Here is a 12,093-nt window from a genome sequence, read left to right as displayed (position 1 = left end):
TGTGACTAAATGCTTTGAAAAATTTATCTGCTGTCACATATGAGGATATTAGGAGGGAGAAGAGAGAGATAAATGAGTATTTTTGCCCTTCATAATTCCCTGGACGTTCCAACATTTTCCAAGACTGTCAGGCAACTTTAAATTTTGGAAATGTATTTAATATTATCAATAATGAAATTGGTATCCACAACATCTTAAATTTAGTTTTGCATGACCTCTTCAACTAGAATGTAGTATCAACTCTTGGGTCTATACTTTTGCTTTCTCCCACTGTGCCTGGCATGGTGCTGAGGATATACTGGATGATGAAATATATGCTTGCTGAATATGTGCATAAGCATTATCTTATGATCAGGTTTATGTGAAAGAAAGGAATAAGGACACTCTATAACTATCTCCTTTTATCAGCATTGGGCACCACATTATTTTTCTCAGATACCTTTTGTTTCCCTTTAAAAATCATCCCCAATGACACTATCCTAATATTTGCACCAAGTAATGCCCTCCAACAGCAATGTTCTTGGTTGACTTTTATGAATTAGATAAAATACATCGTTTAGACGTTTGAAATAACGAAGCTAAGAGTAGGGTATTCCCTGACATCACCACCATCTTACGTGGCGGAGTGAAATGGTTAAGGACATGGGTTCTGGCCCAATCACTTAGCTGTGTGACCCTGGGCAAGTTCTTAACCTCTCTGTGCTTTTCTCCTCAAATTTAAAAAGGAAATAATAATAATAGTAAATATGATAGGGTAGTTGTGAGGATTTAATGTGATATATACGTAAAATACTTTACAGTTCCTGGTACATGATGCTCAATAAATTTTAGCCCTGATGATGATGACTTTTCTGAGCAGCAAAGATAGTGATTGCAAGAGTGATGAGAGCTGTGAAGGAGACGGAGTGAAATCTGGATGTTCATCAGACGGATGCAACTTAACCTGCACACGTTTTAGTCTTTTTCCTTCAAAGGCCACAGCCCAGCCAGCTGCTCTCTGCTCTGAACCTGAGAAAGGTCAGACAGAAATGAATTTCCCGGCACAGTGAAAAGCATGTTTACCATGATTTAGTTGGCCCGAGGAAAGCTGGGAAAGCTGAAGGTGATGACAGTGGTTTTATGTACACGAGAGGGGAGCTATTGGAAGAGAGGATTCAAGGTGGTTTAAGGAACACTTGTGCAGATTGAGGTTTGACTTCATTTTTAAATATTTGTTACTGTTGCATCCTATTATTTTTGAATAGGCAATACATTCATAGGGTTCGAAAATCAAATTAATATAGAAGATATGAAGCGTAAACTCTCAAGAATATTCCCACCTCACCCACCTCATTTCCTACAGATAACCACTTTTATTTCATTTTTGTTTTTCCTTCTAGAGTTCTTATGCCAATGCAAACAAATATGAACATGTATTCTTATTTTCCTTCTTTCTTTCACAAAAGGAAGCATAGTGTGGCATACTCATTTTCCTTCGTCACTGTCTTACACGTTGCTTTTAATTTTAAAAATACATTATGCAGCTTTTTCCGTAACAGTAAAAGCCTTATTTATTCTCTGTGTTCATGTGCACTGTGTTTTATTATATGGACGTCTTGTCATCTAACCAGTTCTTATTGATGGATACTTGACTTGCTTTCAATCTTTTGCTGCTACAAAAATGCTGCAGTGAATGAACGTGTGCATATACCCATGAGTACATCAACAGGACAAATTTCCAGAAGTACAATTACTGGATCACAGGATAAATGATTTTGTAATTTAAATAGATGTAACCAAATTACTTTCCATAAAGTTTATAGCAACTTGTACTCTCATTAGCAATATCTGAGAGGGCCTAATTCCCCATGTCTCACCAATTATATCTGTCAAATTTTTAGACTTTGGTGATGTTTTCATTTTCCATAATGGATAATAGTATCTCTAATTAGTAGTTCTCATCTATTTAAGGATTATTCATGTTTCTGTTTCTGTGAACTCATTGTTCGTGCTTTGTCTTTTCCTTACCAAATTCTAAGAGCTCTTTTTATATTAGGGAGATTTGCTTTTTGCTATGATTTGAAGTACAAATAGTTTTCGCCTAGTTTGTTGTTTCTCTTTGACCTTATTCGTACTGTTAATTTTTCTCCATGCAGATATATTCCCTCTTTTTGTAGTTGAGACTATCAATTGTTTCTTTTATGAATTTGGAAAGATTTTTCCACTCTAATGTTAAAAAGAAATTTCCACTTTTCTTCTGGTACTTCCCATGACTTCATTTTTACACTTAAATCTTTGACCTATTGAGAACTTATCCTAGTGTATGTTGTGAGATCTAATTTTGGCTCCAGTTGGCCACACAGGTGTCCCAACATAATGCCATTGAAAAGTTCATCTTTTCTCCACTGTCTTTCTTATATACCAATTCCCATATTTGAGTGTTTGAGTCTTTTTTCTGAACATTCTATTCTGTTTCAATGGCCTGTGTATTCATTTCCATTACTCAGTTTTTATACTACATATATATGCTACATATTAATATCTGATAGAGTTATGCTCCTTTACTGCTCACCTCTTTCTGAATTTTTCTGGCTCTGTTTCTTTATTTTCCATATAAATTTTAGAGTCAGTTTGTCTGGTTTCCAATTAGAGGTATATTTTACATATACATATATATTTTTACATATATATGAAGTTGGATTTTTTTTGTTCTTTTCCTAAGTTTGACTCATATGCTTAATTCATTTGTTTTTATTCTTTCTTTTTTCAGTTTTACTCGAGACTGCACATTTTCTTTGACTTTGTTCTCCCATGGGTTCCAATGTAAATGTTTTCATTATTGTCACTCTGGAGAGGACCTGCAGTTCTGATTAGCATTTCATTTTGACACACAGTTACTTAAGAGTTTTTAAATTTCCAGAAAAAGGAGCTTCTTCTTTTCTTATTTTGTTAAAATTTTAATTTTATTTCTTTCTACTATTTTTAGGTTTTGGAATTTGAGGTTTTGTTCATGGCATAGGTCAGTTTTTGATGGGTGCTTGAAAAGAAGCTATAGTTATCTTTGTAGGGTCTTGAATGTCACATGTATCCTGTTGATTTTGTAACAATCACATGTATCCTATTGATTTTGTCAGTCTTCTGCATCATCCCTTATTTCATGCCCATCTAATCTGTTTTGGACAGAGTGAAGTAAATTAGGCTCCTACGAACAGTGTTTCGATTTGCCCTTACACTGCTTGTTATTTCTAGTCTTTGAAAATTGTTACTATGGTATTTGGTTCACAGTTAGTCCTTTTATGTCTTTATTGTGAATTGTATTCTTTAACATTATTAACTCTCCTCCTTTGGCTTCAATTCCATTTCATCTTAGGATAAAATCGTGGCTCCTACTTTTGGAGTAAAAGGAGTTTATCTCACGGCACAGAGCTTTTCTTTTAATAGGTGAGTTAAGCCACTTACAGTTAATGAAATGGCAGGTTTGATCTTAACTCTGACATTTTGTATTATTTTGTGTTTATGGTTTATAGTGTTGTCTTTCTGTCTGTGTTTGGTTCTTTTGCCTTTTGTTTTGGTACTTCTGCTTTTGAGGAAGCATGTTTGTTGTATTTTTGTTCTGTTACTTCCCGGTCTGTAATGTCCTCAGCCTTAGACCATCTCTGTGGGCTTACTTGTATAGACAGTGACAACACTGATAACTTGTGTCCGTTTCCCTCTCCCCTCCTCCACCCCAATTTAAGTCAGTGGTATTTTTAATCCTTATCTTTGTACTGTTAAATATGCTCTTACCTCTGAGTTGATTTGTCTACTTTAGATAATTTCCTGTGACTCTTAGCAGTTCCAAATGCACAGTCCGTGGGCTTATTCTACGTCCCCTCTGGGTGGTCTTCCTACACCTCAAAGACCTCCTTTCTCTGCAACCACGAAGACCATATTTGTTTCCTTCAAAAATGGCCTTTCTGTGGGTCTCTCCAGGCACCCACACCTCTTTCTCCCTCCAAGCGAACTGGGCTCAGGAGGCTTCTGTGCCTGTCTCGTGTCTCCTGCCCCACACCTGGGGACCCTCTCATTTTGCTACATGTTTCCCAGCTCTGCCGTGGCTAGACCCTCCTCAGCACTCTCTGTTCCTTCTTTTCCTCCCAACGCTCGTAAGCTCAGCTCCGTTTGATCTCAGGAGTTCCGTCCCCAACTTCTGCACTCCACATGGCCACCTGCTCTTCAGAGAATCTATTTTGCCACGTCTTTCTGGGATCTGCCACCGATAGGTCCCTGGGTCCTCCTCTGAGCTACCCGCACGGCACCCTGCATTCTTTCCCTACAGGGTCTCTGCAGTCATTAGGCATCACTACTGACATTTGGAGTCTGTACATTTTCTACGTCTCCTAGTGTCCCTGACTATGCAGTTTACAAGGTCCCTTCCCTTGTTCTCTTTGTCACTCTGAATGGTTCCCAGGAGAAGGGAAGATATTTGAATCTAAGCCTTGGCCATGTTCATTCAGGGAAGTGAATTCTGGACTTTAATATTTTTAGTAGGGATCCTTCTATAGCTGTCAGTCTGGAATTAGAATCTTCTTTTAACACACTTGGTAGAACAAACTGACCCACTGTGATTTTTTTTTTTTTTTGATCCATTGTATTTTAAACTTGCCAACATGAACTCCTGTTGCCACAGTACACAGAGGGAAGCATTTGTCGGTGTTGGTCTATGGCTGGTTTGTCCCCAGCTTCATGGACAGAGCTGGCAGCACTGTACCAATATTATACACAGTCATGACAGCTGCCTTTTGCTTCCCTCAAGAACAGTTCTAAATCCTGACCTCACTCTGTAGACCCTCAACCCTTAATCACTCTTAACAGAAAAAAAAATAGAAGTCCACAGATGAGAACTTCCCCAGTCCCTCTTCTTCCTCCTTGAAATCTTACCTGTGATAGCAGTTGTCCTGCCCTCTTTTGCTCACGTCCAGGAGGAGATGCTTTCTCTCCAAGGCTACAGTCTCTTTCCCTGGGCATTAATTTTCATTTCTTCTACAAGTTCTTAAACTTCATCAGTTATCTGTCTCCTCTTGCTTCTTTCACAGATAAATTCACTGCCTTTATCCTAAAAGTAAACTAAACCAAATCAACAATTTCAAAACATTTCTGTGTACCTTACCCTTTTAAAGGTTTCTGCTTCTCTCTTCTCCTTAACAGTCCAAACACAGCTTCTGCATCAAGCCCTTGCTGAAAGTGCTGTCGCTCAGTGGAAGTCAATTTTGTCCTAATGACAAGGTCCAGGCACCTTACTCTTTTAAACCCATGTACCAGCAGCCATGGCCTTGAGTTCTCGGACGGGCAGTCTGCTTCTCCTTGTCTGCTTTCCTCCATCCCAATGTTAAATTTTACTATTCCTCGGGGTCCTCATTTCTTCTCACATCATATAACCTTTCTTTGTCGTGTCATCTACTTCTGTGTCCACATAACAGGAAAAGGGACCCAATTTAGAAGTATTTTAGCAAAATTTTTCTACTCATGGAACATACAAGTGCAAAATATCCCAAGAACTCATTTAAAACATTATTCCTTTATAAATAAATTTATCTCAATTTGTAAATTGTTACGTGTGAAGGTCATTACAAACAAGTAGCTGTTTTGGGGGGGAGGAGGAGGGAAAAAATCTTTTTTAAAAAAAGTTTTTACTTATTTGGTATGGGAGCAAGTAAAACTGCTAATAGTTTAAATTTAGGTATGGAGCATATTATTCGAATTTATAGAAAATTTTGGCATTTTCCAATTCAGTTCTGTTTTGGGCAAAGTGGTTTTTATCAATAACAAATTTGAATAAGTGCAATACTATGGGACTGTTGAAGTATCTGTAAAGGGATAAGATTAGGTCCTAAGTACCACCAGGACTACTAGACTTGTAGCTGTGCTGTTTGTCTCAGAAGAAGCATTTGAGACGAAAGGAGTTTTTAGGAACTTTATTTTCTAAAAATTCATCCTACCTATATGTTTTTTCCTACATCTTGACTTCGTTAAAAATGAATACAAACAAAGACAAAGGCTTATCTGGATGCAGGTTTAGAGTCAGCCCAGTTCAGCTTGTAAAGCGCGAAGGTCCACCAGCAGGAGTTCTGCACTTGGCCGCCGCGAAGCACTGGCCCTCCAGCAGCGCTGGATGACGTTCTCCAGCTTCTTCCCGGGGATGGAGGCGGTGAAGACGGCCGCCGAGAGGGCCGGGCGAAGGTCGTAGGCCACCACGGCGTAGAGCACGTGCTGCCGCTCCCCCGAGTAGGGCGCCTCCCGCGTGGTCATCTGCCAGAGCGTGATGGCGAAGGAATAGATGTCCGCTCTGGGCGTGACGGGCTCTCCTTTCAGGAGCTCCGGCGCTCGGTGGGTGTAGGTGCCGCCCAGGTGGTGAGGGGTCCGCAAGCACGGCACGTCGTCCAGCCTCGCGGAGCAGCCGAAGTCACCGATCTTGCAGACGTCCTGCTCGCTGATCAGAATGTTGGCCGGCTTGAGGTCCAAGTGCACGATGCTCTGTGAGTGAAGGAAGAGCAGGCCGCTGACCACGTCCAGGGAGTACTTGAGACACTTCTCCAGACCCAGCTGCGCCCCGGCGCCGCAGGCAGGCCCGTGGTCCTCGGGGCAGCCGGTGGCGCCGTAGATGACCTGGTGCAGAGTGACGTCGCCCCCGAACTCCATGATGATGGTCCCCAGGCTGTCGAAGCCCGCGGGCGCGCGCGTGCTGGCCGCCAGCACGCGCACGATGTTGGCGTGGCGGAGCCGAGCGACGTTGAGCTCGGCCCAGAAGCTGCGCCGGGAGGCCAGCCGGTTCTTGGTGCGCTGGCTCACCTGCTTGATGGCCACGGGCACGCCGTGGTAGGTGGCCTTGTACACGCAGCCGAAGCCCCCGGCCCCCAGCCTGCGCTGCAGGCGCACCTTCTCCCAGTCGACGGAGCACCAGGCCAGCCGGCGCGGGAGGCGCGGGGCCCGGGGCGGGGTGCCCCCCGCGAAGAGCCTCCCAGCCGGCCCCGGGAGCTCGCAGGGGCTGCTGCAGGGCCGCGAGTCCCCCGACGGCGACCGGTCGCCCGGCAGGTGAGGGCGCCGCGGGAGAGGCGAGGGCATCCCTCCGGCCGCGCGGACCCCGCCGGGGCGCAGGTGAGCGGGCAGAGCAGAGGCGACCCCGCGGGCCTGCAGGCGTCACTGGCGGCCGCCCCCGGTGCTCCACCGCAGCGTTTGTCTCCTCCGCCTCCGTCTTCCCCAGATGAGCCCCATCTGTGCCGGTACTCAGCGAGGGGTTTTATCAGATGGGGAAACAGTCTAAACGAAGCAACGCAATCCCATTCAGATGAAAGCATTTCCCTTCAACGCTTAAAGTGAATTCGTATACAAAGAAGCCCCGGAGAAGGGTGCACCGGATAAACAGCCCCGAGCGGCCCCAGGCCTCGCCCCTCTTTTACACAATTTCTTTAATCATTGTAAAGCAGGCTTCTTCCCCCCAAGTCTCATCCGCTGCGCATCTTCAGTCCTCAGACTAAAGAGACCACAACAGTGCAATGAAGTGTTTTCACACTTTGCAGGCTCTAATGATTGTCAGTCTATTCCCCAGCTGCATGGAATCACTTCCAGCAGTTATCGGCAGGAAGAACTGAAACACGAACAGCTGACGTTTGTCGAACCGATTACAGGGAAAATTAGGTGCAACGTTCACATAGGGATAAAAAATGGTAACCTGAAAGTAATCGATCCAAACAGAATCACTGATACAGCTCAAAACACAAGCCCCCTAAGTTCATCGGAGAAAGGAAAATTCTCTGACACTCCATGCAGCTTATGTAGGAAATTAGCAAAAGACTTTTTTTTTTCCCACATCTTTACTGGAGTATAAATCCTTTACAATGTTGTGTTAGTTTCCGCTGTACAACAAAGTGAATCAGCTATATTCTTAGCAACGTTATCAACTCCCTAGCAATCCTTCAGGTCCACCCAGCCAGCTCACTTGCAGAAGAGATTCTAGGCTTCTCAACAAATGAGTTACAGAAGTTTTGAAGCAGTTTTGAAGGTAGAGGAGGAAAAAGAACAAAAATGATTCAGAGCCGTGACTAGAGCTTCAAATAATAACAAATATGAGAGAATCCCAGGAGAGGAAAAATCCGAAGAAATAAAAGCGGCACAGAATCATATAATGTGCCTCCCTATAATGTGGAAAACCAGATGTTGAAATTAAATACAGCATCGTGCTGTCCAGCCATAAGTTCTTCCGTTCTAATTTTTATAATAAAAAAACAATTTTCATTCCATACCTTTGGAACAAAGACTGACAATGTTACCCTCTTCATGAAAAAACACAGGAAAATGAAAGGATCTACCTTTTGAAAAATCAAATGATAAAGTTCTGTCCTGACTTACTGCACTTAGAGCATGTAGGTGATGTGTAACCACATTTTTCTATTGATAGGTCTATGCTTCTGAAGTATATTTGTTCCAAGAAGATGCTAATAAACACAGTCCATTTACATAAGCCATTGAAAGTCTTTTGAGCCCTAGGATAAGATTTCTAGTCTATCAATATATTACCCCTCTGACTTAGCATGTGTTATCACGTATAATATTCAACCTGTTTGAGCCTCAACCTTTTTACTTAAGAAATTAGGATAGTTATTAAAGTAAACTTTTTTATTTTGGAACAAAGTTTGGGGAGCCCTGTCTGGAGTAATAACAAAAATCTAAAAAATGTAAACTGAAATATTTTAGTAGAAATGCAGTTGTGTCAAACCTGAAATATGAAAGGATGGCAGTGAATAGAGTAAAATAAGAAAGTAACAAAATTATATTCTATAAGTCTATATTGCAAAATCTATTTAATAGCCATCGTATAGTTGGAATTATAATCTAGGGCTCGGAAATTGTCATATGGTATCGGGAATGCTGTGAATATTAGCCAGGTAAGAGCAGTGGAGTGCCTTAACCTTCTTGGTATTACACACAATGCAAAATGATGTGACTTATTATAATATAATCTTTATTTTTAGGATAATAGCATAAACAATTCATTTTTCACAGTTTGACTTTATTATTTACATAAAATATAAGGTGTTAATGAAAATAATGGTACTCTGTCCCTTCACAAATCTCAAGTTCCTTAGATCTATCATCTGCCAATCTGCCCAAGAGTATTTAATTAAATATCCAATCTCTGGGGCCAAATGGCCTGGGTTTCTTACTGTCCCCCGGTTTCCTTGTCTGCAAAATGAGGAAAATATGCCTACCTCAGGATTGTTGTCAAGATTAACAGAGTTCCAAATACTATCAGGGCCTGATTAGTAATACCTAAATGCTAATTATTATTTATGAAACTCATAAAAAGATGTATATGAGATTATAACAGTAAGATCTGTTAGACAGTATTGGTTTAAAATGTACCCTACCAGGGCTGAAGTAACATCATTTTATCATGTTAAACCAATTTAAAGTTTAATTAGAGTATTTTTTTCTGCACTTAAATTTTGTTTGAGGTTAAAGACATAAGGGCATGTTGCCTTATTGTTATATACTAAAGATTTGGAGGGTTCACACTGATCTGATCAAATGAGGTAACTTTGTCGTCCTGAAATAAATTAGGCAAAGAATAAAACGTGTTGAAAACAGAGGATGTACTGTCTCCCCTAGAATTGCAGGTGAAACACAGGAAAGTCGAGGGACTGGGCACCTACAGGTAAGAAAAGGCTCTCAGGTTCTAAGAGTAAATAGAGGCTTGGCATTTTCTGCTCTTTGATTGACAGCCTGGCTGTGACGAGATCCTTCAGCATCCGGCAAGCGACAGGATATTTATCGCAAGATGTGACAACAGGTGCCAGAATTAATAGCTTATTGAATTTGATTTCAATCACAGAGACTGAGGGCAGCGCTGGTCGGAGGAGTGTCTCCTGCTGGGCGGGTGCGGGGTCCAGGGCTGCCTCCCAGGCCACCGGGTCTACCAGCTTCCACTCAGGCTGAGGACCAGTGACATCAATGCAGGGGTCCGTTTCCCGGGGACCTCAGGTTACAACCCAACTTCAGGCTGTGAAATGGGAAGGAATGGGCGACCTGGAGTTGTTGAAGTCTTGTATTACGACTTACAAGCCTGGATGAAGGTCGAAAATTCACTTTTGCTTTTTGTAGGACTGAAAAACTAATAGATGAATACATGTACTTTGCTGAAATATGAGGATTTTAGAGTCAAACCTGAGAAACGTTACTTTTTTTTTTTTTTTTTTACTTAAGTGGGATTACACTGTTGACATTATTCTGAAATTTGAATTTTAGTCTTAGCAATGTATCGTGAGCTTGTTTCTACCTCAGTACAGTACATATAGAGCGACTTCAGTTTTTCTAATATAAGATGGTCAGGGGGAGGTCTAACTTCTGTGGGACCTAAAGCATAGTACAAACTGAGGGACCCTCTTTAAGAAAAAGATTTTAAAATTACATATGGAAGCAAATATTTTTTAGATGAGAAATCACAAAAAGTTACAAATTTTAAAAAGCTGACAACACAGACATCACGAAATTCAGAGAAAAAAAACAATTTTACTTATGAATAATACCTGAAACCTATATGTTACTTTCCCCTCCATTTTGGGGGGGGCGGGGATATATTTTTTGTTACCTATTCATATGACAAACATTCTATCAAAATTTGATCTTGGGTGGAACACCAATTAATATCAACATAAGCAACTTTTTTACTACTGTGGGTTTATTTTATAGAAATGAAACCAGTGCAAAATTTGTCTTTTATTGATCAACTTGACGCATCCCTGGGAGTTAGACACAGTCCCATTAATCTGAATTATTTCTTGTCTTGTTACAGCAAGTTGCCCCAGGCTCATAACCTACCCTACGCCAGACATGGAATCAGCCATTTCTCCAGGGTATCCTGGAAAGATGGCATTAGAAATCATAATAGTGAAGTTTACACATCAGGTCCATTCTCTTAAACCCTTGTTCCTAGCTCATTTTAGCTGACAGAATTGGGAAATATACTCCTTTTTTTTTCTTTTAAAGGCATGGGTTCGTATCAATATTTCTAATTCAGTTCTAACATTATAGTTCCTAATTAAAACATTTTGATTTTATAATTTTCCTTCCCTTTCTTTTAAAATCTGAATTCCAAACAAAATTAATATAATTACTAATGTTATCTGGCAAAATTATTAAAGTTTAAGATGATTTTTTGCAGCTATTTTTAATCCTTATACTGAATGCTACTCAAGGTGTGTAGTCAAATTATTTTCTTGTACAGTCATTCATAATAACTCATTTTGTGAGGTTTTGTGATTACAAATATCATATATGATTAGTTTAATTTTTTTCAATTTTGGGAGGTTAAATGCTGAAGGATGGTAGAAAAAAATTCTCAGAGTCAGCTTTATGAGATAGGGAATAAAGGGGGAATAAAGCAAATCAATTTCCCAAGTTCTGTATGAAAGTTTCATTTAGCCACCAGCTGGTCCATATGTAATGACCAAATGCAATATTTTTTTTTCAAATGCAATATTATGTGCATAAGATTTATATGCATGAGTTCTGGTTGGGCAATCTAATTCTGTCTTCTATTCAATTTCTGATGATAGTTTTGTGTATCCATTAATATTTTATTTAGTAAATATTTAATAATAAAGTCTTTTTAGTCTCTTTATTTTAACTTCCTTTTATAACATATAACATTCTTCCACCAACTTAATATTATCACGTTATACTACAGTTTACAACGTCTAAATCCAAATGATTCTCTGAGTTGATTTTATCGCAATCTAGTGGCAAAATCTTCAATTTTCCTCCAGGGGGACTTCAAGGAGGACATAGAATCTTAGGATTCTCTATTTTGAAGAAAAGATGCTGTGTTAGTCCAGGTCCTCTGAGGAGCAGATCTCAAGACAGGATTAGAGGTGCTAGAGGTTTACTAGGGGACCATCTCTGACGGAAGATGAGGAGGGCGCCGGGCAGCTCGAGAGCTGCCAGACTGTGATGCAGGTCTGACCCTGAGGGCGGAGGGAGAACGGAAGGTTGGGTGGGCGAGTCTTAGCCTGTAGTGTAGTTCTAAGAAGGTTCAGTATGGCTGATGAGGGTTCTCCAAGTCAAAGCTGTCAGTAGAGG

At 40.7% G+C, this 12,093-nt stretch overlaps 1 protein-coding gene across 1 annotated transcript; it reads right to left on the bottom strand.

Annotated features, from left to right (window-relative positions):
* Positions 1–5,843: 5,843 nt before the first annotated feature.
* On the bottom strand, positions 5,844–10,638 carry MOS (MOS proto-oncogene, serine/threonine kinase). The gene has a single exon (XM_082364782.1). The coding sequence runs from the start codon at positions 7,078–7,080 to the stop codon at positions 6,040–6,042; it is 1,041 nt and encodes a 346-aa protein (XP_082220908.1). The 5' UTR covers positions 7,081–10,638; the 3' UTR covers positions 5,844–6,039.
* Positions 10,639–12,093: the final 1,455 nt, after the last annotated feature.

This window comes from Balaenoptera borealis, assembly GCF_965194805.1.
Source record: "Balaenoptera borealis genome assembly, chromosome: 17".
Taxonomy (NCBI): Eukaryota; Metazoa; Chordata; class Mammalia; order Artiodactyla; family Balaenopteridae; genus Balaenoptera; species Balaenoptera borealis.
Note: the sequence above shows the minus strand (reverse complement) of the source record. Positions and strands in the feature narration are given on the sequence as shown.

Excerpts from the sequence above, each read along its gene's own strand:
- MOS (XM_082364782.1), bottom strand. The coding sequence starts at position 7,080 with ATGCCCTCGCCTCTCCCGCGGCGCCCTCACCTGCCGGGCGACCGGTCG.